Source organism: Pelodiscus sinensis, chromosome 17 (assembly GCF_052426305.1).
Source record: "Pelodiscus sinensis isolate ZL-2025 chromosome 17, ASM5242630v1, whole genome shotgun sequence".
Taxonomy (NCBI): Eukaryota; Metazoa; Chordata; order Testudines; family Trionychidae; genus Pelodiscus; species Pelodiscus sinensis.
In genome coordinates this window covers 16645728-16672834 of record NC_143068.1, presented here as the reverse complement: position 1 = coordinate 16672834, position 27107 = coordinate 16645728, and the positions used below count along the sequence as shown (strand labels likewise).

The 27107-nt window shown below is 42.1% G+C and overlaps 1 protein-coding gene across 1 annotated transcript in view; it reads right to left on the bottom strand.

Annotated features, from left to right (window-relative positions):
• The window catches only part of BMP7 (bone morphogenetic protein 7), a 61293-nt gene that overhangs the window by 16212 nt on the left and 17974 nt on the right, over positions 1-27107 (bottom strand). The window contains exon 2 of the mRNA XM_006125345.5: positions 17403-17595. Coding sequence (XP_006125407.1) covers positions 17403-17595 — 193 coding nt within the window. The remainder of the gene's footprint in view (positions 1-17402; positions 17596-27107) is intronic.

The following is a 27107-nucleotide window of genomic DNA, read 5'->3' as shown; positions in this document are numbered from 1 at the left end:
ATATGCAACTTCAGCTACGAGAATAACGTAGCTGGGGTCGATGTACCTAATGTAGAATTTCTGTGGCATCATGACTGTGGGAAGCCAACAATACAAACTCTTGCATCAACTTCCCTTATACCTCTCAACCTGGCTGACGGGTGTCATCAGTGGTTAATTTAGCAGGTCCTTACTAAGGATATTAAGGTCTAGTTGACTATCCAATAAGCAAATGCTTATCGGATAAGTCAGTTGACTAGTCCATTTCCCCCCTTCCTGCCTCCATCAGCTGATCCTGGGCTCCACGGCACTGCCCCATTGCAATGCCGAGGCAGTGTTTCAAAGGGATAGCCAACGTGTTTCTAAGGGGCAGCGCTGTGGAGCCCTGGATCAGTGGGTCTTCCTGCTGGACCTGGGCTGCATGCGGAGTTCCTCATTCCTCCTTCCCCAGCAGGGGCTCTTGTACATTTCAAAGGAGGAATGTGGAAGTGCGTATCAACTAGTTGAGTAGTCGATGGAAATTCCATAGACTACTCAACTAGTCAATTAACCGCAATTTAACATCCTTTGTCCTTAATAGACCCACTAAATCCAACCCTGGGAGATTGATCTCCAGAGCGTCGATCTCAGCGTAAGTGAAGACGAGCCCTCAGGGTGCTCTTCAGATGAGTCCCATAACTTGGAGTTTCAATGCTGTTGAAGGTTCAGAAGATGTCACTTAAACCTTTTATTCTTTTAAACAATGTTTTAGCTCATGGAAAAAAACAGGATTTAGGCTCTGTCCATACATCACTGTGCTACAATCCTGTTTCTTGCCTGTATAGAGAGGATCATAGTATGGACATAACAAAAACAGCCATACTGGGTCAGACTACAGATCCATCTAGACCTGTATCCTGTCTTCAGACCGTGCCTGATGCCAGGTGTCCCAGAGGGAATGAACAGAACAGGTCATCATCAAGTGATCCCTCCTCTGTCACCAATTCCCAGTTTCTGAGAAATAGAGGCTAGAAACATAATTCCTACCCATCCTACCTATTGTCCATAAAATTATCTATTTCTTTTTTAACCTGTTAAAGTTCTGGACCTCACAATATTCTCTGGCAAGGAATTCCACAGGTTGACTGTGTTGTGGGAAGAAATACTTCCTTTTGTTTGTTTTAAACCTGCTACCTATTAATTTCATTTGGTGACGCCTGGTTCTTGTCATAGGAACAAGTAAATAATTTTTCCTTGTTTACTTTCTTTACACCAGTCATGATTTTATACATCTCCATCGTATTTCCCCATAATCTCCTCTTTTCTAAAATGAAAAGTCCCAGTCTTTTTAATCTCTCTTCATATGGTACCCGTTCCAAACCCCTAATCATTTAGTTGCTCATTTCTGAGCCTTTTCCAATGCCAAGATACCTTTTTTGAGATGAGGCGACCACATCTGCACACAGTATTCAAGATGTGGGTGTACCATGGTTTATAAAGAGGCAATAAGATATTTTCCATCTTACACTTCTAACGATTCCTAACATTTTGTTTGCTTTTTTTTGACTGCTGCAGCATATTGAATGAATGTTTTCAGGGAACTCTCTACTGTGACTCCAAGATTTCTCAAGTGGTAATCACTAATTTAGTCCCCATTATTTTATACATCTAGTTGGAATTATGTTTTCCAATATACATTACTTTTCATTTTTCAAACATTAAAATTCATTTGCCATTTTGTTGTCCAGTCACCTAGGCTTGTAAGAATCAATGTGAGACAGTCCTAGAGCTGTTGACAAAGTTAAATAAAAATACATCCCCCAGATGACAGAGGTGAGAACACTGCACTTTTGTTCATTTTTTGTGTCCCAAACCAACATCTGATGTGAAGATTCTAGAGGTGCAAGACTTGCAGGCCCGTACACAGGAATTTCTGTGGAGGAGTGTGAGCCATGGGAGGGGCTTGTGGATACACTCCTGGGAGAGGAGAGGGAAAATCTGCTCCTGCCTCCCCTCGGCCTGTCAGAGCATGGGGGAAGGGAGGCTGGAGCAATGTGCCGTCCCAGCCTCATGCTTACTTGGAGGAGGATGGAGGGGTGCATTTGAACCCTTCGCATCACCCCTGCATATGGGCCTGAATTGTATGTTAATACACTGCTGGATTTAACTATACCCCATGCCTCCAGCCCATGATTCACAAATGATTTACTTAACAGAGATGTAGCCTGCTCCATTTTTCTTTATTGTGGACTGCAGTTTGAAGATAACAGCGAGAATAATTTACTGTCGTCCTGTAATATTATTACTTTAAAAAAGCTGCTTTTAAGCTTCCCGTGCCGATGTGATGCAAGCAGGCTAACCAGACAACATGACGCATCAAGTGCAGGGATGAGTCAGTCTGGGAAATTGTATAAAGTATTTGTTTGCCTGTATTTACAGCAGTGTGCAAACAATAGGCCTGGAGGGGAAATCCTCACTGAAGAGAGATCAAAGGGACATGCTGAAGGGAACCATCCTTCCCACACACAGCTGGAACTTAGAGACCCAAAAAGGGCTTATGTCAAATATTCTCTGGAGAGATTCACAGCGTTAATGGATTAGTGCTGTTCATTTGAATCTGCAACCAATGGTGAAAAATGGGATGCACCACAGGCTCAGAGTGCAGAGCTTGTTCCAATTAAAAGAAACTGCTTGTTCTTTTTAAAAGAACTGCCCTTTAAAAAAAATGGCCTGCTTACCAAAGAGACACAGCAAACTAAAATCAGAGCAGCAAGTAGCAGATGGCAAGGCACATTCTTTAAACACAATTGCTAAACAAGTTATATTAAAAGACAGAAACAGTTTCACAGCAAGCATTCACCGTTTGCATTCTGAGACACCAATTCTGCGGGCTTCCCAAACTTGTCCTTTTTATAATTCTTTCCTTTTGGGAGGTGGAGAGCTCTTTTTGTATACTCCAATATGAAGTGTTATCACATGATTTAGAACCAGTTCAATGTAACCTCAGTCTGCAGCTCATGTGTTAAGAGCTACACAGAGGCAACCATTGGCTGTACACAGTGGCTGCATCTAGACTGGCAAGTTTTTCCGCAAAAGCAATTGCTTTTGCGCAAAAACTTGCCAGCTGTCTACACTGGCCGCTTGATTTTGTGCAAAAGCACTGACATTCTACTGTCTGAAATCAGTGCTTCTTGTGCAAATGCTTTGTCAGTCCCATTCGGGCAAAAGCCCTTTTCCGGAAATGTTTTTGTGCAAGAGGGCCGGTGTAGACAGCTAAAAACTGTTTTGCGCAAAACTGCTCTGATGGCGAAAATGGTGATCGGGGCTTTCTTGCGCAAAACAGCGTCTAGATTGGCACGGACGCTTTTCCACAAAAAGTGCTTTTGCAGAAAAGCATCCGTGCCAATCTAGATGATCTTTTCCGCAAATGCTTTTAACGGAAAAACGTTTCCGTTAAAAGCGTTTGCAGAAAATCATGCCAGTCTAGACGTAGCCAGTTTGTTTTATCAGTCCTACGAAGCCTGGGAACTATGCTACATCTTCAGTGCCATTTCCTAAAACTCTGTCTTCTGATCTAGAACAACCTCATAATTTTGTAAACTAAGTTTCTACAGTCAGGCCTGAAAGAAATTGCTTATATTCTCTGCCCTGCCATAGCTATGCTTATCTGATGATTTCAAAGAGCCTTACAAATAGAGCCCTGCACAGATACAATTGTCTACCTGCAGATATCTATGGATAGAAATCAGCATCTGCTGATTCACAGGGCTCTATTCCCAGGAGACACTGAGGTCAAAGGAGAAGAGCGTAGTGCTGCTGCTTTCAGAAGCCAGCGCCTTGCACTAGCATCTCCTCACCATTTTGCTATGATGATCCGGGAGCAAGGAGAAAGTACACAGATTTTGTCAATTACTCCTCTGCCCCCTCTCCTCACCAGCCAGGACTGATAGGTATGCTCAGAAGCTGTGTACTTTGCTAAACACCCACAGCTCCATATGAAGTCCATGGGAGTGGCAAACACATAGCAATTCTAAAACTCAGGACCTGCAGCTCGCAAGGGACTATTGACTTAAGTGCTAGCATGATATCAATACATCAATTGCGTAGCTGAAGTTGAAATAGCTTAATTTGGCTTTTGGCTCTGCCTACACAGCAGGAAGTCAAAGGAAGAACACTCTTCCTTTGACTTCCCTTACTCCTTGTGAAATGAGGGTTACCATGAGTTGTAGTAAGAAGTCTTCCCACTCTACATTATTTCGAAATAATGACTTGCTGTGTAGACACGCATTTTGCTATTTCAAAATAATGTCAGTTATTCTGAAATGCTGCTGTGTAGACGTACCCTGAGAGTGGAAGTACTCTCAGAAAAATGAGCCATTTTAATGCATCTGAGGCTAGACACAAGAAAGCTGAGGCATCCAAAAATAGAAAGCACTCCTGAAAATCTCTCTAGAGGTGACTTTTCCCCAGACCTAGAGGGTTGCCTGATAGTCCAGGAAATTCCCTTAGTAAGTCTTTTATTTTCTGGACTTGAGAGCTGACTAGCACAACTGCCTTTGTATTGCTGCATACTGCTATAAAAGTAAGAAACAGGAAGTGAGAAGTCTTATGTGAGGGACTAGAAGAATACATACATATGAGGAGAGGTAGATGTTGGTGGGCAAATGGATGAGGATGTGAGTGACCTAGGATACAGATGGATGGGTGGGTGTGTGATTAAGGGGTGCATCAGAAAACAAAAGATGATGTGCAGGAGTGAGATTTGAGGGAAAAGTGAGAAACAAAAATATAGGGAAGTGGGAAGATAACACAATGTTGGGCTAAAACTCATATGATGGAGGGAAAGAAAAAAGTCACCACGGAAGGAAAACTATACTATGGCTTTTGATCCCATGGAAAAGAAGTAGAAAGTGAAGTGAAAAGAAAAACTAGGGAAACAAGCAAGTTACATTTTAAAGTATTATTCATTAGAAATTCAATTGCCAATGTTACTCTTAAATACTATGCATGTGAACAATGTTGGGTTCTGCTAGTCTGTGGAATGCACCAAATAGCATGCCTCCTCAAAGTATTTCACCTAAAAGTATAACCTAGATTCCCCCACTCTAGCAAGTAACTTAGGCCAGGTCTACACTAGACCTGGACGGTTGGCTTAAGGTACACAACTCCAGCTAAATATTACATAGCTGGAGACAGCTAATCTTTAGTTGAGCTTGGTGCTATCACCACTGTGGGAGACCGATGGGAGCAAACACTCCCACCGGCTACACTTACTCCTTGCGACTATGAGGAATACTGATACCAATAGGAGCTGTCCTCAGTTTTTGATTTACAGGTCTCTTCTAGACCCACTAAATCAAATGCTAAAACATCCATCTCCAGCACGGTGAGTGAAGATGTGCCCTTGGGAGGGAATTTTCATAAGCATAAAGGCAACCTTACGTTTTGACTACTCAAAAGATATTGCCAAGGCTGCTTGCAGCAAGTCATACAGCAAGATAGCAGTGGTGCACTGAACACACCTCAGAAAGTGAGACTCATTTCCATTCTCTAACAAACAATGCATTCAAGAGTGCCATTTTAGGAAAGCGGGGGGCTGAAGCTGTGCATACTGGGATGAGACTTGCTTTTCTTCCCATTCTCCTGATGACAAGGGAGCGAGGGGAAAGTACTTGGATTCTGTGGATGCCTCACTCCTGGCTGCTGAAGGAAAGGAGCAGAGGAGTAATTCATGGAATGCGAGTACTTTGCCCTCGCTTCCTTATCAGGGGAATGGGGAAAAAAAGCAAGAAGTGACCTGGTATGCACAGCTGCTGCCCCCCTCACTCTTCTGAAATGGCACCCTTGAATGTATTCTCCCTTATCTCCAAGCCTTCATGTTGCCCTTGATATTGGTTGTCCTCTCCCCTGCCTTCAACACCTAACCAAACATAGCAAAGAAATTAGACTCTTGGATGAGTGGCAATGTGACAGGGCGCCTGCCCTGCAATGGCTCTTTAAGACCAGGACTCAGGACCTGAGCCGGGGCTGGAAACAGAGAGGCCAGCTGAAGCGGAGCGGGCTAGTGAGAGCCCAGCTGGTAGTTATCTAGTGAAGCACAGTTGGCTTGGAGAGGCCAGCTGAAGCCATTAGGGTGAGTGCGAGCCCAGCTGGCAGCTATATAAAGAAGCAGTTTGCTGGGGGGTGAGTTGGCTGACTGACTGCAGAGGAAGCAGGCACTCCCAGGAGGGAAACCAGCTGGGGATAGCCAGCTAGGGCTGGGAAAGGGCCAACCAAGACTCCCCCTGGGCTTGGGGCCGGACGCAAGGCCCAAGGTTTGGGAGGCGAATTGCAAGGCGGCTTAGGTAAGCGGGGCAGTAGAGATAACCCCATTGCCAATGATGAGCAACCCATACAGACTGTAACTTACCCTGAGAGGGGCTAGATGAAGACAGTCAGGGAGCACTGAGGCATGGTGGGGGTGTGCACCCTGACAGGCAACTATCTAAAGATATGATATTTCCTCCTGGATACACGTCCCTAGTATTTCCAATGCCAAGATTTGAAAGATCATGAGACTGGCTTAAATTATGAGGGGGTTTTTAATAACAAGCTTTTTTTCTCATTCTTTTGAACTTTTAGGGTACACTCAGGGCATGTTTTCCAGCTTTTTTCAGCAAGCAATAATATTAGGAACTTATTTTTAAATAAAATTAAAGCTCCTGGTCTCATATAATCACCTTGATTCTATGAGCTGGGACTCTTAGGAAAAACACTAATTGTTGAAGTGAAAATGTGAGTTGGCAGTTCGGCAATAGCATTATAAAAATCTTACAATTATAGAGTCAAACATGCTAAAATAGAGGAATAGCTATAAATTCTATTGAATGCTGCTTCTCTTCCCTTGTCTTTGTTCAACCTCCCCGTCACTCTTATTTTCAAGAAGCGTTATTGTGTGTTAGTAAATGCTAATGCACATTTCCAAACTGAACAAGAAAATGGACAAGATGCAAGGTGGTTCCTTCTAAGCTGTGCGGTGGCATGGCCCCTGAGCTATTTAATGACCCCTGCCCATCCAGAGGCTCAGGCATGGAGCTGCTGACTGAGGAAGGGGCACTTCTCTTCCATCAGTAACAGTGGCAGCTCCCTGCTGAGAACGGCGCAGTGAGTTTCTCATAGCCAGTAGGGAGGGAATATGTGCAGCAGGATTTGTTTGCCTCCCCCTGGAGGGGCAACCCTACAGGAGGGGATGTGCCCCTATGGTGCTGGGAGAGATTTGCTGCTCTGTCCTCAGCAGAGAGCTGCTGCTGCCGCTGAGAGAAAAGCACCCTTTCCCCAGCCAGGCAGCTCCATGCACAAGCCATGAGCCCCTGTCTGGAAGGGGCTCATGAAGCAGCTGTGAAGCTGGGCTGCCATGCCGCTTAGAGGGAACCTTGGACAAAGGGTGAATGTTCAAGTGGGAGAGGGAGCAGGAAAGAAACAGGGAATGTTGCTAGCTTTCAGTGTGGTGTGACGCTGCAGGTGATTTGTGTAACTGGCTGAAATTGTGCTCTTTTGGTAAGGCAGGGGCCCTGACAACTTAACTGAACGTTTCCTGATAGTGTAAGATTCCAGGCGAAGGCAAACAAATCCTGCTGCACACGGCACCAATATATTCTGAGCGAAGCTGGCTAGTCTGAAGAGCCCCAGTGATAATACTCTCATGTCACATTTTCCAGTCCATAACTGATCCAGAGAATTAGCCATCACAGACACAGTGGCATTTACCACTGCCTTAGAGATAAGCGGGAATTCAAATGGTACAGAAACAAAACTTTGCAATCCTGTAGCATCTTCAGATCACTTCACAAATAGGCTATGTCTGCACAGCAGCGTTATTTTGGAATAGCATCAGTTATTCCTAAATGATGTAGTGCATGTTTACACAGCAAACCTGTTGTTTTGAATTTATTTCAAAATAACTGGTTTGCTGTGTAAACATGCACTACATCATTTAGGAATAACTGATGCTATTCCAAAATAACAGGCTTATTACTCTGACTCCTGTAACCTTCATTGCATGAGGAGTAAGGGAAGTTGGGGAAGAGTGTTCTGTTTCGAAATACGTGTATCTGCTGTGTAGACAATGCCAAAAAGTCAAAATAAGCCATTTCAGCTTAAGCTATGCAATTAGCATAGCTCATGTTGTGTAGCTTATTTTGAGTTTAGCACTGCTGTATAAATGTGCCCACAGGGATCAAGCCACCCAATTTCCCTGTAAAAGGAACTGCTAAGCCTATTGTACAAAGGGGAAAATGAGGTACAGGTAAGTTCAATGATGAACTGCAATTCAGCTGGTGAGTCAGCAACAGAACCAGGACTAGAACCTCAGTCTCCTGATTTATGCTATGCCCACTAGACATGTTACCTAAATACATATGCTTAGGCCAGGCTTACACTAGACCTGGAAGGTCGGGTTAAGGTACGCAACTCCAGATACTTAAAATACATAGCTGGAGCCATCCTCACAGAAGGAGGCTGATGGGAGCAAATGCTCCTGTCGGCTTCCCCTACTCCTCGCGACAGCCAGGAGTACTAGTGCCAACCAAAGCTGCCCTTGGTGTCCGATTTATCCGATCTTAAATAGACCCGCTAAATCAAATGCCAGAAGATCGATCTCCGGCAAGACAAGTGAAGACGTGGCCTCAGATGTACTTCCTGAGGCTAGAGAGGTATCTCTGTGTAATACTGCAGACACGACCTGATAGCCTTTCCTGATATTTCAGTCTGTCAGCAAGTGCAAAAATGCACAAAAATGAAAAAGGTGTTTGCACAGTAGTGGGAGGTTGTTTTTAACTCAACTTGCCAAACCTCTTAGCACCTCAGAAATAGTTCCAATTAAGATTTCAGCAGGTTCCAATTTTATCCATTCTGTTGCTATGAGATGTTATTCCTAGCTCTTTTTGTATTCATTGTTTATAAAAATGATGTGGGTACCACATAAAATCTGGCTGTCCAAAAACAGAACTTGAAATTTGCAGCAGTTATTTTGTGGAGAGGCACAACATATTTACCACACACACACAGTAGGAATAGTGCAACGAAAACACCCTATAAAAAGTTCATGTTTTAAATGCAAAGGCTGCTGTTCAGCAATGGAGTTTGTGAATCACTTGGCTGAGTAGGACTCCACCATGATATGAAAATGCTTCCTGCAGCTAGTCCAATGCCTGTGATGAGCTTTGTCTTCATGACACCAAGATTTATCCTGGCTTTGCAGGTTGCAACTGCTCAGATGGAAGTGCTCGTTGTTAGCAAACCAAACTCATCAATATTGCCAACAGGCCTAAGTGCATTAGTGCACTTATCAGCACGCAAAGGTACTACTCAATCTGTGTGCATAAATGATGGGCTTTTTACATGATTGCAGCAGTTGCACCTCCAAATACTATAGGTACACTTTTGGAAGCCTTCGGTCCAGAAGTTGGACAACATTGTGAGAGACAGAGCTCTACAGTTAAAATCCTCTTCAATTTATCAGTGTGATACCACCTTCCCACCAGACTTCAGATCTCTTGAGAAGTCACACTGGTTAGTTTCATACATGCCCACTAAGTTTTTGTGAGAGTCAAAGGCTTTAATGCAGGGCTACTCAACACGCAGCCCACGGGCCACATGCGGCCTGCGGCCCATTTGTTGGCGACCTGTGGTGCAGTTTGGGTTTATGCAGGGCTCAACATGTGGCCCACGTGTGTGAGCCAAAACAAAAAGTAGTCAATATAATGATCTTCTGTTGATATGTGTTTTAGTAGCTAAGTTCCTGGACTGTCATTGCTTATTAAAAGTGCTGTCATATGGGTGGAAATCAGGTAAATATTGCATTTTATTAATATCCGCAGAACTGAATTAAATGGGGCCTTTGTGTTATATAGTCTTGCCTTAATATTTGTACTCATGCCTGTCAGTGTGAAAGATTCTATTTACATATATTTGCATATGTATATGCAACCACACTTAAGTTGTGGCCCTCGACATGTGCTGTGAGTATCATTGTTGCCCTCGGGGCTTCCAAAGTCGAGTACCCCTGCTATAAAGGTTACTAAAGTTATATGTTTAAATTATGGCCTAATGGAACATGCTCCATTGCGCAGGGGTGGAAGAAAGGTTGGCATGTTTTAAAACACATGCTAAAATGTTTCAGTTGCATGTCAAACAATGGAAGGAATGAAGCAACTCTTTATTTTTCATGCAAGTCTGTGGGGCTAGTATGCTATGAAGCTATTGGAAATGACTGAACAGCTACCAACAAAGTGAACATGTAACCATTATTGTTTTAATTACCAAACATTGTTCACATATGGTAAAACCCAAGCTTTATTAATAGCAGTCACAAAACTGCTGCTGAATTCAATAGGGCTGGGATTTCTCCCCACAATGACAAATTATGGCCCCAGTGACATCAGTGGTAAAACCGGGGCCACAATTTTCAAGGGTATTTAGGTGCCTAAGACACAATGGACAGCTACTGGGATTTTAAAAAGCAGCTAAGAGGATTAAGTGCCTAACTCCCATTTACTTCAATTAGAGTTATACGCCTAGTTAATTTAAGTGCTTTTGAAAGCCCCACTTGGTGCCTTATGTATGTCTTTTAGCATTGAAGCCCCTTTGAAAATGTGGCTCTTGACCTTTACACTGTATAATATATACCTGGGAAGGAGAGCATTTGGGGAACAGATACTTTAGAAAAAATATATTTGCATAGTATCAATATAAATGCAACACAGTGCAGACTTTTAAATCCACTTCTACTAGAATGTGACCTTTAAGAATCAAGACTTTTTTTTCCAAAGTTGGGTGCAGGAGGATTCTCCCAGGAGTCATCAAACCAATAAATTTATATCCTCCATTTGAGCCTTATTTGCAGACGTAGTCTTGACTCCAATGGACTAGGGAGAGTGGCTTTATCTGAAAACATTTCCCATATTAATATCTATAATCTGTTCCTCATCTCTTATCCACTCTAGCACTGAGACGAAAGGAGTTACTATGTTTTTTCCTTTGATGCCAACAAAGAGCTAGAACTCTGCTTATATAATTGAGGATATTCTGGTTGTAAACTTTAGTTTCCACTAGCATTGTTATTGCAACCAGAAATTGAGACTTTAGGTAATGTTGTGCAGCATGTTACCTGATCCAATTTCTTGCATTTACAAAACTCCTTCCCAAGTTTTTAGGTGAGTGAACCATGGAGACCAAATGGGAGTTGGACATGAATCACTGGACACTAAATTATGCCCAAAGAAACTTTTTGAGACATTGTTATATCAGTCAAAGGGTCAACTGCTTTCACAGTGTTTATGAAATTCAAGAAATAGCTTCAGGTCAGTGCCTGATGTTTTGAGAGTGAAGAACATTTTATATACTTTTGTAGAGGGAATTGTGCCAACACTGAAACTGCAACTTGCAATGAATTATTAGATTCATAGAGTTTAAGGCCAGAAGGGACCATTAGATCATTGTCTGACCTCCTGTATATCACAGGCCATTAAATTTCACCCAGTTACCCCTGTCTTGAGCCCAATAACTTGTGTTTTACTAAATCATAACTTATGTTTGGCTAAAGCATAACTTCCCAAAAGGCATCCAGCCTTGATTCAAAGAATATAGCTGTGATCTCATTTTTATTGATATGATTGTTGTATGCACATTATATAGAGTATGAATAAATGACAGACTTCCCCTTGTAAATTCAAATGTTAATATTACTAAGGCCCAGAATCTCAGATATGAGTTCTAGTTCGTGAGTGCAGATGCATTCGGTCACAAAGAACTCTGCCTTCTTTTTGCACCCACAATGAACTGCAGATACAAATGTTACTAATTACCAAATATCTACCAAACTTTCTGAGCTTACAGAAGGTGATGAATTGCTCAGCTACTAGTATGTATTCTTGTTCTGGGTATCCTTAAGCCTCTGATTGCCAGATACTAGAACAGAACCCGGGTGACCCTGTATAGGTCATAGCCTCTGAACAATCTGGAAAAGGCCACTGTCAGACTGGATTCTGAGTTAGCTGGACCACTGGTATGACCCTCTATGTTCACTCTTAACTGCATTGTGGGTGAACAAATGCAGGGAGAAAAACTGCATCCATAAGAATGGAGGTTGGGGCCTAACTGAAAACCGAGTCTTTAGCATACATACCTTGAGTACATTGGAAAAGAGAAATTTTATGGGGCCTCAATCCAAGATATTTGCTTTTGTAGCTGTGGAGTTTAATTGGTGTAGTTCCACTGGATTAGAAACATGATAGGATGCTGAAGGCTGCAGATTGTCTGTATAGTATGGAAGTGGGCTCTTGCACACAATTGTGTGTGAGGCAAGTCATAGTGGGGGAAAAGACTGGAGAATATGCTATTAAATGGCCCATTTTATTCACTCTCACATCCTATGTAAAGGCCAATGTGGAATTATGAAGACTCCAGCAGTATTGGAAGAGGAAAAGGCCAAGTCATTTTCTGTGTTTTCCTTTAGAAAGACACTGTACTTTTCAAGCTATAAGTAAAAGACCCTTTGCTTACATGTGTAGATTTTATTAGGTTTTTTAAATGCTAAGTACATGAGACTGGTATAGTCCTCTAACACGGTTAGAAAGATAGAAACAGACAACTAAGGAAACAAAGGAGTAAGAGTGTTTATACATAGAGCCGTGCACAAAAATGGGTTTGTACTTAGAGCCCTGTATCAACAAAAATGAGTCACAAATATTCATGGTTATAAAGTGGATATCCACAGGGCTCTATTTATGCATCCACATTGGAGAGAGTTTGCTTTTTCTGTCCACCTGCTCAGTCATAATAACTTGATAGCGTGGATTGTTTATACAGCTTTAATCTGGATGGAGGGTCATAAGCAGAGCAGGTTAAAAAAGTTTAATTGAAATATATTTTCAATGCAAAGCAGAGCATATTTTCACCAATTCTTGTGAAAATACTTTTGCTTTCTGGCCACCTCTACTCAAGAAAAATCAACAGGAAATGGTTCTCCCGCAGAAACAGACAATTCAAGATCCATGGCTGCCTATGTCTCAAGTATCCCAAAGACTTTTTATGGAGCCCCTGTAAATGCTACTTAGAGCCAGATGTTCAGCTAGAAAAACAGATCACACAGCTATGCATGTCAGTCACATGTCCTCCATGCATATTGACTGTGGCTAAAAAAAGCTGATCTTGTTGCAACAGGAGATAAGAGAAAGCCCAAGCTGCAGATCATCAGCCCTGTGAGTAACAAGAGCAAATGGGACATGGAATGTAGAATTTCCAGCCAAGATGTGTCCATGTTCTGTAGTTACAAATGTACCTTCCAAAAGAAATACTGACCGGTGCTTTTCAAAAAGTTGCCATTCTGCTGATCATCAACAGCTCAAAACACTCAAAGCCATTTTCTAACCTGTTCTAAGTAGGTGAGATCTATTGACTCCAATGGAATGCACCCCTGGCCTGGGTTTAGCCATTGATCATCATCCTTAATCCTCGGTGTGCATGCTCATTTTATGTGTTTTGCCTTGTGTATTACAGTAGAGGTTGAACCTCCCTTCTATAGCACCTTCAGGACTGGTCCAGAACCAGGGAATTTGTCCGACTAGGAAAAGTCTACTTTGCCCTTCTACTCCTGGCTGCCAGCTTCCCAGGGTGCTGCTGCTCTTCTCCCCACCCTCTGGAGCACCACTGCTTCAGTTCACTGGGGCACCCCTCCACAGAGCTCTCAAGCTCTGCTCCTGTGTTCCAGGGCTCCATTTTTCCCAGTCCTGCAAGGCTCCTGATCCCAGCATGCAGTTTTTTCCCAGGAGTGCTCCAGCCCCAAGTTCACCAAAGACACTGGAACATAGAAACTGTCTATGAAAGTTGAAACAATAGTAAAGAATAAAATTGTGAGGCATGTAGAAGAACATAATTTGTTGGACAAAAGTCAACATGGTTTCTGTAAAGGGAAATCCTGTCTTACTAATCTATGAGTTCCTTGAAGGGGTTAATAAACATGCAGACAAGGGGGATCCAGTAGATATAGTATACTTAGATTTTCAGAAAGCCTTTGACAAGGTCCCTCACCAAAGGCTCTTGTGTAAATTACATGGCCATGGGATAAGAGGGAAGGTCCTTTCTTGGATTGAGAACTGGTTAAGACAGGAAACAAAGGGTAGAATAAATGGTAAATTTTCAGAATGGAGAGGGGTAACTAGTGGTGTCCCCCAAGGGTCAGTCCTGGGACCAATCCTTTTCAACTTATTCATAAATGATCTGGAGAAGGGGGTAAGCAGTGAGGTGGTAAAGTTTTCAGATGATACTGTTGCCGGCACACCCGAGGGAGGCAACAATACCGAACTGTTTAGGATAGTCAAGACAAAAACAGACAGTGAGGGACTCCAAAAAATCTCACCAAACTGAGTGATTGGGCAACAAAATGACAAATGAAATTTAATGTGGACAAGTGTAAAGTAATGCACATCAGGAAAAATAACCCCAACTATATGTACAGTGTGATGGGGCTAATTTGGCTACCACAAATCAGGAGAGAGATCTTGGAGTTATCGTGGATAGTTCTCCGAAAACTTCCACATAATGTGCAGCGGCGGTCAAAAAGGCAAATAGGATGCTAGGAATTATTAAGAAAGGGATAGAAAATAAGACCCAGAATATCTTACTGCCCCTGTATAAAACTATGGTACGCCCACATCTTGAATACTGTGTACAGATGTGGTCTCCTCACCTCAAAAAAAGATATTTTGGCCTTGGAAAGGGTTCAGAAAAGGGCAACTAAAATGATTAGGGGTTTGGAACAGGTCCCATATGAAGAGAGGTTAAAACGACTGGGACTTTTCAGTTTAGAAAAGAGAAGACTGAGAGGGGATATGACAGAGGTATATAAAATCATGAGTGGTATGGAGAGGGTGGATAAAGAAAAGTTATTTATTAGTTCCCATAATAGAAGAACTAGAGGACACCAAATGAAATTAATGGGTAGCAGATTTAAAACTAATAAAAGAAAGTTCTTCTTCACACAGCGTGTAGTCAACCTGTGGAACTCCTTGCCAGAGGAGGCTGTGAAGGCTAGGACTATAACAGAGTTTAAAGAGAAGCTAGATAATTTCATGGGGGTTAGGTCCATAAAAGGCTATTAGCCAGGGGAAAGAAATGGTGTCTTTGGCCTCTGTTTGTCAGAGGCTGGAGAAGAATGGCAGGAGACAAATCGCTTGATCACTGTCTTCGGTCCACCCTCTCTGGGGCACCTGGTGCTGGCCACTGTCGGCAGACAGACTACTGGGCTAGATGGACCTTTGGTCTGACCCAGTACGGCCGTTCTTATGTAGAGGAGGCTGGATTAGAGAGGTTTAATTTGTAGTAACAGATGTTAACCACAAGATCATCATTTCTTCCCAAACCCATCTCCCCCACCGAATGGATTCAAATATATGCAGTACATGCACTCTCTCTCATTCTTTGCTTATAGGAATAAGAATGATTTGTGCCAGGGATGGTTTGCAAGGACCATTGCTCAAGCCAACTAGCTGCCCATAGGTAAATACGTGTACATGTTAATCACCCCACGTTCACATTAGCCACGTCTAGTTACAGCCCTCTGCAAAGTCAGTCACAAAAAACCTTTGGAGATGCTATTCTTCAAGTTGTGGGTGACTGAGTAAATTTGGAGTAGCAAACATATCCTCCAACTACTGCCAGCACCCTTTTTGGATTGCACATTGCAAGTGAGAATTTGAAAGAACTTTTGTGTTTAGAATGCAGCTGAATGACATCAAGTTTCTTTGTGTTATTTTTCCCTGCATTTTTGACCAGCTGTCATAAACACTGAAAAAACCACAAAGTCACACGCATTGGATAATTTTTTGTTCATCTTGTTTTGAGATCTGTTGTTTGGCGATGTAATAGCTCTGTTATTGATACACACTAAGTCATTCTGGAGAATAACTTTCTGACCAATATCTCTGAAGTGATTTTGTATGTGCATAGCTGCAGAAAGGATTTTGTTACTGTCTGTGTGATTCATGTGTAAAAGAAAAGTGCAAATGCAACTGGCTAAGTGTTACTGATAAATGGTTTTGAGGTTTCTGATTAACTGGGACTAAAAACAGGTGAGAAAATTAAACACAGTTTCTTGCTCAGGTCTTCTGGAGAATTTGCCAGGGAGCATGGCGTACATTAATAACTGCTTATTAAATTAAATCAGGATTAAATCAGGGTTGGGGAACCTGCGGCCTGCGAGGCTGCCATTCCACAGCAGGGCAAGCCAGTGTGCATGCTACAGTCAGGCAGCGTGGGTGCAGCATCGGTGTTCTCTCTCTTCTGTGTGGCTTTAGCACCAGCATCGGCTCCCCATGACGGGTGGCGGGAGTCCTGAGCCTCACAGGTGAGATCAAGGCAAACTGGGGGCAGCATCCGACTCACGAGCTCTGCCTGGTGTGGAAGGAGGGGACTCTGCGCCAGGAACTGCAGTACAGGGAAGCTCTGTCCCCAGGGCTGGCTTGCAGGTTCTGCCTCCGTTTTTCAGGGAGCACGGTGTACATTAATAACTGTGTGGAAGGGATTAAATCAGGGGTGGGGAACCTACCTGGCAGGGGACGGGGCAGGCCAGCATGGGACAGAACCACCTGCGCCCCCCTGGGAACTGTACCAGGTAGGCACTCCTGTCCCTGTCCCCTCTTGTACCCCACTCCCACACTGTTCCTGCACCCCTTCCTGTCCAGACCACACACCCCTACCCCAATCCTGCATCCCCTTCCTGCCTACCCTGCTCCTGTAGCCACCACCTGACCAGACCCCTGCACCCTCAGCCCCTTTCTGCACCCTTGCTCCCACCCAGACTCATTTCCATGAGTGTCTTTTTTCTTATTAGCCAGGGACCACTACTGATTTTTCTGTGGGCCAATAGCCCTCAATCCAAAAGAAAGGTTTCCCACCCCTAAAATAAATAGTTCATTTTGAAGTTTTGCACACACAATAACAATCAGTTGATATGAAGAGCATCTGCCTGTGTTAATTAGAGGTCTCAAATGCTTCTTGTAATAAAGATGAGTAAATAAGTTACCCTTCAGCATTAGATACCCTTGAGAATTCTGTTAAGAGAATACTGAGTGGTGACAGGCTCTAGCCAATCAAGATTTGTTGGCATTCAAGCACAATGAGTGATCTCTAAAGCAAAACTATAAAATTATATAAATACACTTTTCCTGAAGCTCTAGCACTAACAATCTCTAAAGTGGAAAAAATACTTACTTTCTAAAGGCAGAAATTTCTGCTCATTGTTACCTTCATTATTTTAATCGAGAGTTACTTCACTTCAGTAGCTTACTTCACTTTGGTACAGTTGCTCTGAATTTACACTGGTATTAATTAGGAGCAGCAGAACCTAGCCCTGTAAATGCACTGAAAGTTATGCAATATACTCAGTATGCTCCCGTCCTATCACTCACCTTCCTGGGTGTTCCTGCAGTACCTGGTAGACACTTATCTGGAATGTTTCATTATCAAACCGTTCTCGGATGTAATCCTTATATATCCTGAACTCGGCAGCAGTCACTGCTTCCCCTTCCGGGATCCTGGAGAGATCAAACCTGAATTCCCGATGGTGATACCGCTGATGATGGAACTCTCTGTCATGCTCCACTGAAACAGAAAATCAGACTATTAGCCTCTCTCTTTTGTTCAGTTTCTCTATCAAGTCACTTGCAAGTACCCATTACAGAAGGAGGCATGAATATTTGACTACCTCACTTCATTCTGCTGTAAATGTCATACTAGGTTTAAAAATGGGTATAGGATCATGAGCTTTTGTGGGTAAAAAAACTCCACTTCATCAGATGGGTTGGAGTGGAAATATAGAATCCGAGATACATATAACAGCAAAAACAGTTGCCTGTCAATGGTAGGACCCTTGTTAATGAAGCTAATTAAGTAGGCTAGATGTGTCCCATTCATAGCTATTGATGTGAAATATGAATGTCAAAGGCATGGGAAATTGCCTTTGTAGTTTTAGCACACTTGGCATATGAAACTAGTGATTTCATTGTCTCTGAAACAGTTTTGCTATCAGGCAGTGTGTTCAGTGATGCTAACTTTTGTCTTGTAATGATTTTTGGCAAAGCTCTGCTTGATAATGCTTTCTGGGCATTTGTCACTAACACGGTACTTGTCACTAACACGGTACAATCTGCAGTGTGAAAGATCTGAAAGGGAAGGTTGAGATTTTTCAGAAGCACTGGCTTTTGGAGCAGAGTGAGGCCGACACTGAGTGTTTCTGGAAATCCCAGCAGATGTTCTGGTACGTAAGACCTTTCTCATGTGAGTGCCCAATATTCTGTGCCAGTGGATTTTGTTACAGAGTCAGTGAAGATACAGAATTTTGTTGCACAATGTCTTAAGCTTTCATTTGTAACCCATTCCAGCCCATCAAGGGATGTGACAAAACCCTGTAATGTGAGTGATTCCTAAGTTTGCAAATGACACCCTGTAACCATAGGTTTGAGATGTGTAAAGTGTCAAAATCATCATCGCAATGTTAACTCTGAAGATTTCAAGCTTCTCCCCCAACAAGCCTTTTACCTCCATCTCTTCCAGCAAAGGGGAGGAAAAGTGGAGACACGTCCCCTCCCGGATGTGAACACTGATTCTGAAGCACCAATAATGCAAATCAATTCCAAACCAGTGAATGTCAGATCTCCATTTCACACTACTTTACTGTCCAAACCACTGGCTTTCTCACAGCAGTTCTTACATTGCAGTAATGGGTTTTCAGTGTGTGACACTTTGCAGACTCAATATGTGAGGGCAGCACAATTGAATTTAATTTCAAAATGTATGCAGTATGCCTATTTTATCATTAATTTTCACACTTAAAGCATTGTCTCCCCTCCCCCCCTTTTTTTTAAAACTACTTGGAGCAGCTGAAGTAGCTTGAGGAACTTGCCACTAGAAAATAAAAGCAGGAGCCTTGCTGCAGAACTTAGGTCTGACTTGGTACAGACTACATAGGACCACAGCTAATATTCGCTTGCAATGTATACTGTATCTGATATAGCAATAGTGATAATAACTGTGTATTATCTGTACTATGGTGATGTCTAGAGACGCTGACTAAGATAAGGGTTACGCTGTGCTAGGGCACTGTACAGAGTAAGAAGCTGTCCCTATTCAGAACAACTGACGTCTAAATAGACAAGGCAGAGAAAGGAAGGTTGGGGAAATAGGCACAAGGAGGTGAAGTGACTTGCCGAAGTTTACAGAGCTTGTTAATGGGAGAGCTGAGATTAGAACTAGGACCTCCTAGCCATTAGTCCAATGCTCTGTCCACTAAACATCACTGCATTTAAATGCACAACCTCGTTAATTGATATTTTCTTGGCAAGGAAGGTCTATGGGCCCTGTTCTCTTCCGACAGCAGTTTTTACACTGATGTCCTTATTCCTGCCAAAATGAGAGATCCAGTCATCAGTGTAAAAATTACTATTTAAATTCACAGTGCTACATTGTACAAATGTTTAATAATATTATAGTTACCGATGAAGCACTAATGAGGCACTCTCTTGCAAAGGGAATGGGTTGTGGATAGTCTTGTGGAATCAAATACACATGCACAGAAATGGATTCAATACTGTTTTACAGTTGATTTTACATTCCTCTTCACTCTTACACTATATCTACTAATAGTTTGATGATGCTCAATATACTGTGATATGGTAGCCTTTAAGGGACACACCATTACAAATGACAATAATAATTGGGATTCGTCTTAATGAAGGCTTTTATGTATCTACCCTTCTCTACTTCTAACCTCTCCAAGACAGAGGCAGTGAATTTCAGTAAATGCTTTAGTATTCTAAGCTTGCCTTGAATGAACACAGTTACTGCTCCAAAGTCACTCATTCTAATCCCATCTCTGCTGCTGACGCCCAGTGTAGCCTTTTATAGGTCACTTGGTCTCCCTATAGCTAAACACAGGGTGTGGTGTGAGAATTCATTAACGATCTAAAACTCTTTGAAGATGAAAAGTGCCACATGAGTGCTAAGTACAAGATTATTAAAAATGCCTTGCCTGGTTTCCTCGAAACTATTCCCAGCAAAATGGAGTTCACTGTTAAACTGACAGAGTATAATTTCAGCCCCAATGAAATTTGTTTGTGCATAAATTATAAGGGAGGTTTTTTTTAAGAGATGTTAGAACAGAATGGATCTCCGTTACCACAACTATTGACTGACTGATAGTATATTGGGTGTTTTAAATTATATTTCTGGATAACATCACTGGTATAGTGTCAGAGAATTCCAAAGACAGAATCTACAGATATACTGCTTCCAAAAACACTTACGGATGATTTTTTTCAAAGGAAGAAGCAATAGGTGTGTTTTTAGGTAGGAGTACTGTGTATCACACCCAAGCACCTTTTGAAGATGTATGTGTGATGGCCATCATCTTAGCCAATACTTCAGAGTGTGAACTGGAGAGTCTAGATCTGAAGCATCGGTCTTTATAGCTTGAGTTAAAGAGCCATGCTCTGTAGCTAGGAATTATAACAAACCAGTGTGAATTGGATTTGGTGATCAGAGTGAATACACAGAGGTGCGTCTACACTGCAGGGTTTAACTTGAAATAACCTATGCAATTTGAGCTATATCAATTGCGTATCTTATTTCGAAACAACATATTTTGAAATAGAGCACTCTTCCTCCAACTTCCCTTATTCCTCGTACAATGAGGGTTACAGGAGTCGGACATTATTTCGAAATAATTGACTGCTGTGTAGACACAGACCAAGTTATTTCGGAATAGTGCTAGTTATTTCAAAATAGTGTTGCAGTATAGATGTACCCAGGGTAAGCAGCAGTACTTTCTTACTCTGCCCCAGAACAAGCTTGTCCTGAATGTTGAAGGAATATGGCTGTTCAAAGCCTGGGACAGTCATCCATGTGGGTGCAGAAATGGCTGTTTGATGCCTGTCTCACTAGATACAGAAAATAAAATTCTTACGACTGCAACTAAAGCATGCATTTCAGCAACCTCCACTGTTGAGTCCTATGACGATTACGTCCCACTACTATGAAAAATGAATGGGCCAGAGCCATGAAGTTAAAAACCCCAAACTTTGAACTTTCCCGAACTTTGGGGATGTTTGGATATTGGGTTTTGTTTTGGGCCATCTCTCGTGTTAAGAGAAACATTCCTTTGGCTACATAGTCATTAAAATCATGAAAAATGTGGATATGTAACTGAAGAAAGAATCCCAAGGAACCCATCAACTCAGAGTTTATTGGTTTTCCCCCTTTTTCTTTGCACTCTGGATGTATTTGCTGAACCAAAAGTAACAAATCCTTTCAGAACTAATTTATGAGAAACGTTGACCCTGAATCAACATCTGTTAAATGACTGCAGTAAATCTTATTACATAATTAAACACCAAAATCTATGCTAAAATAATGCTATAGTTCTGACTTAATCTCATAAGTGCAAGAGATTTCCTAATGAAGGCTGAAACCCTATCCTTAATTCATGCTGCTGCGCTTTGATATTTGTGCACATGTGGTACAGTATAGAATATTATGCACTGTTTGTTATACCCCAGCAATACCATAAGCATAATGGCATGAGGTGAGCAGGGGAACTCTGAGTTTCCTCTTTTTTGGTGAGTGTTAGACTTTTGACAATACTGCAATTTGGCTGTTTTTAACTAATTGCCTGGGAAGTGTTAGCTGGAAGTATTTTGTTAAGAAAAAGAAAGAAAAAGTGGTCTAATTATATTTGAAAGGTGTTCACTGAAACATGAGACAAAAGAATTGTTATAGCTCTTGTGCATGTGGCTGTAGTTTCTCTTTTAGGCCCATAAAATATCAGTGATCCCTGCTGACACAACAGACCATAATGAGAAGCTTTGAGTCATTCTGAGACGATTTAATTGAAGGGGTTCATGAGCCATTATATTTCAGTGGCTGTCTTGGAAGTCACAGTGGCCTACCTTGTCTGTGGAAAGTTGTTGAATACAGTTAACGAAATACAGGTTTTTACCTACAGATGTAGAGTTTATATTCATCCAAGGTCAGTAGTGAGGGAAAATCATTTCTATCCCAAAGCTGTTTAGCTGTTGCTCTCAGTCAACTTCCTAATGGACAAATGCCCAATCGTAACCACTGGCCCCCTGGTTGGAAACCTCAGCAGGGGCACAAATGATGGAACGGCCATGACACATTGGCAGGACAATGTGAGAGGAAGCAGACAGTGCCACTCTCCTTGCTGCACCTGCTGTGGGTCACACAGAGAACAAAAAATAAGAGAACACAGTGCATATAAAAGAAAGGGAGAATGTACCGTAGTAACTATGTGAAAACTATGGCAATATCTGCTTTTTAAAAAAGAGAAGTAGTAGTGCCCTCTGCTATTAAATACATTCGGGACCAGATTTTAAAACATGTTAAGTGCACAATAAGCTTGGCAATAAAATAAAATAAAATTGTGCACAGAATTATGTATTACATTCAAGTAACTGCATATACAAATGCAACACTCTCTCTCAATTTCTATGTGCATATACTCAGTTTATTTAAATTACATGTGCAAATTAGATGTTTGATTAAATGTGGAGCTCAACATTCACTCACCTAGGCTATGTCTACACTGCATGCTTATTTTGAAATAACTCATATAATTTCAAAATAACAGTGCGCATCTACACAGCAATCCTGTTTTCAAAATAATTTTGAAATAATGGGCTTCTTACTCTGCCTTCTGTAACCTTATTTCACGAGGAGTAAGGGAAGTCGAAGGAAGAGTGTTCTTCCTTCCAATTCCTGCTGCGTAGACAGCGCCTAAAGCCGAGTTAAGCTATTTCAACTTAAGCTACACAATTGACATAGCTGAAGTCACATAGTTTAATTCGACTTTAGCCCTAGATGCACCCCTAGAGTGAGTTGAATGGTGGGCTAAGACGAACCCCAGGTGCCTGCATTGTAATGGCTTCAAGAGTACTCATGTTGCAGTTTATTGCAACGTGAGGAATCCTCTACTCCTTTGACATGTGCCTTTGTCTGAGGGTACGTTTAGACTGGCATGCTTTTTCTATCCCAGAAAAACTCTGCCGTGTCCAGAGAATGCGTTTGCTCTTCCGCTTTTTGTTGCAGAAGAGCAAACACGCTCTTTCGGGGAGCCCCATCTTGACTGGGCCAAATGGCAGAAAAGCCTCTTCTGGAAAAGTGATCAGAAAAAGCTACGCAAATTGCAGAGCATAATTTGTGTAGCATTTTCTGACAAAGGACTGTAGTTTAGATCTAGTCTGAGTGGGGAAAGATGCTGAGGGGCAGAGGAAATGCTAACAGCAGTGAGCTGAGGAGCAGTGGTCATGAAAGAAGGAGCAGGACAACGATGGAGTATCTGGAGATGGGGGAGCAAAGCAGGACAGAGCAGCAAGTTTAATTGACATGGTAGTAGGCAAATATGGGGGGGGGCAGAAGGATAATTTCAGAAAAATTTGAGGGCGAAAGGTAGTGGCAGTTGTGTCAGCATATCCAATGTTATTGTGATTACATTATATTCTGCAGTGTCTGAGGATAACAAGTGGACCATATGAAAAATTGGGTGCTGAGCAGACACTGCTCCCCATCCCCCTTGTTCCATAGCAATCGATGCCTCTAGTCAAGTTTTGGTTGGCAACACAGGAGTAAACCTAGTTTGTCTGAAATTCTGGCCTCTGATTTTCTATTAACAATTTGAACAATAGCTTGTGTGACCGTCCAGTTCAGAAAGGGTCTGTGCTTTGCAAAGTCTTGATTATTTATGTTTCTTCAGACCTGCTATGTTGCTGCATTGCAGCGATACAAAGTGAGGCAACATGGCATAACATTAAATGGCAGTGGAACAGTTAAATGAAAACACACTAGATAGTTGTGCAGATTTTCATCACCAATGTAAAGAATTATATCAGAGCTAGGTATTATTATTATAATAGCAAATAGTAGTAGTAGATTTTCCACATGAGTTAGTAAATTCAAATTTTACTCTTCTTGGAATGTTTTGATGGTGCATTAGGAAAGTATTTTGAATAGTTAAACATACATGGCAAAATTATCACTAGAAAATACTTTTGCTATTTGTTTGCTATTATTTTTGTACTAGGCATTTTATTAAAGTCTCTAATCTCTCACTGATCTCTAAATATAATGACAACTTTCTATTGTAAGGAGAAATTAGAATGTTGCTTATTTCCAATTCACAAAGTTTAAAAAAAAAATAAAGTGCCAAAAGGAATGTGCTTCTTTTATCCCCAAAAAGGCCACGAGAGATTTGTGAAGGACTTTAATCTCAAGTAGATTAAAGGTTCTGAATTCCTGAGGCTGAAAGATAAGTCAAAGGAAAATAGATTCCAAAAGACACCACCAGCCTATGAGAAATGTAATTTTCTCAGCTCCAGAGTCATCAACCCAGTTGCCTGTGAAACACACCAGGGATTCAGACACAGACCTATGAAAAAAAACCTGCTATGTCTTGGCATCAGGAACCTTGCTTAATATCCTTCATATAGTATGTATAACTAAGGCTTTTGACCTGGCTGACAGAAGAAGTAGGTGTAGACTAAAATGTGAAGAAGAAATCTTTTAGAAATTTCAGATCTATGAGCAATAGAAATTGTTTCTAAGGTGATCACCACAGTTAAGATTTTCATACTGTTTTGCTACACATTCGCTTGTCTTATCAGTACAAACACTTAAGGTGACAGAGTGCACAAACTGGCTAACTGCACATGCAACCAGGTACTTTGTATACATTAATACAGCTATGTTAGTTTTGCGTACACCATTTTGTGCTCACTTGCATAATGTTAATACCAAACAATTGAATCAACAAAATACTATAAGAACATAAGAATGGCCGTACTGGGTCAGACTGAAGGTCCATCTATCCCAGTAGCCTGTCTGCCGACAGTGGCCAGCACTAGGTGCCCCAGAGAGGGTGGACCGAAGACAATGATCAAGCGATTTGTCTCCTGCCATCCCTCTCCAGCCTCTGGCAAACAGAGGCCAAGGACACCATTTTATCCTCTGGCTAATAGCCTTTTATGGACCTAACCTCCATGAAATTATCTAGCTTCTCTTTAAACTCTATTATAGTCCTAGCCTTCACAGCCTCCTCTGGCAAGGAGTTCCACAGGCTGACTACACGCTGTATGAAGAAGAACTTTATTTTATTAGTTTTAAACCTGCTACCCATTAATTTCATTTGGTGTCCTCTAGTTCTTTTATTTAGGGAACTAATAAATAACTTTTCTTTATCCATCCTCTCCACACCACTCATGATTTTATATACCTCTATCATATCTCCCATCAGTCTCCTCTTTTCAAAACTGAAAAGTCCCAGTCGCTTTAACCTCTCCTCATATGGGACCCGTTCCAAACCCCTAATCATTTTAGTTGCCCATTTCTGAACCCTTTCCAAGGCCAAAATATCTTTTTTGAGGTGAGGAGACCACATCTGCACACAGTATTCAAGATGTGGGTGTACCATAGTTTTATACAGGGGCAGTAAGATATTCTCTGTCTTATTTTCTATCCCTTTCTTAATAATTCCTAGCATCCTATTTGCCTTTTTGACCGCTGCTGCACACTGTGTGGAAGTTTTCAGAGAACTGTCCATGATAACTCCAAGATCTCTTTCCTGACTTGTCGTAGCCAAATTAGCCCCCATCATACTGTACGTATTGTTGGGCTTATTTTTCCCGATGTGCATTACTTTACACTTATCCACATATACATAGCAGAATCTTTCTTGCCTTAACTTCATTTTAAAAAGATCTAAGGCCTGCATTTTCAAATGTGACTGATTGATTCAGGTGCCTCAGTTTCCAAGTGGTCAACGGGAGACACCTTAACTGGCTGGATGTTCAGAAACTGGGTGCTCTCTCTGTAAATGAGAATCCTTTTAAATTATCTTAAGCCAGGTGCACAAACTTATCGACCCAACCCCGATCACTCGATTGGTATTGTAGACCTTGTTTATCCGGGCGACGTCTGAGCCGGCATCCCTTATCAGTTAGTCGTACTGGCATCAGATTTCATTTGTATTGTTGTTTTACAATCAGTGCATCAACACTAATCTGAGCAACCCTCCTCCTTACTCCAGGCTTGGGACTGGCATGAAACCCCTAGAGCAGGGATGGCCAACTCATTTAACAAAGAGAGCCGAAACAGTGGCGGAAATAAAGGAAAGCCCTCCAGAATTGTCAAGCAAAAAAAAAAGGCCTCCCCTTTAAGAAACAAGCTTACGCTTTTTGGCCATATCAGGCTCCCATCGACTGCTGCCATCTTGGGTGCCATTTTGAATTGCCGCCCCAGTGAGCACAGGAGGGCTGGGGGGAGAGCCGGGGGCAGCGGGGGCCATTTGGGGCAGTGCAGGAGCGGCTTTGCGAGCCGCTCTTCTGGGAGAGAAGAGCTGCGGGTTTGCCACCCCTGCCCTAGAGGCTTCATGGCGGTCCAAATAGGAGAGGCAGACCCCACAGAGAATGGGTAATTAATATAGGAGATTGGTACAGAGCTAGTCTACAGAAACGAAGCCACTCCGCACTGGACAGGGAAAGATGGAAGGAAATATTGAGGAGGCATCGGACACCAATGGGCGTTGAGTCCATGGTTGATGATGGTGATGATGAGGTGTACAAAAATCACCAGTCAATTTTAAATATGTTGGACCCTTCTCTACACTATGCTTTGCAGCAAGAGTTTCAGGGCTGTTGCAGTAAATTTGCAGCAGCAAGAATTAAATCTGATTGGTTTCAATTTAGTCAGTCCTCTTGGCTAAAAGATTAATGTATTTAGCAGTTGAGATAAGTTTACTAGAATTAGATAAAAGAGACAGAGTATTTTTCTGTCAGACATCATATCATTGGCAACTGCCAGTATCCTGCCAAGGTCCCTCTAACATTTATCACCGTCATCCTTGTAGCACCTGCAATGTGCTGAGTGCTGGGCCAAATACCATCACAAATACTTGCAAAAACCCTCAGCTTCTTTTTCCATGGCCTGGCTCTGACTTGTCTTTGCCTAAATGAGCAAAGGAGAGAGAGTTTACATATGGTGCCTACCTTCCTTCTTGAGCAGCCTGCACAGGGCAGATCACAACCGTAGTGCCTGCACCTTCTGGGAGA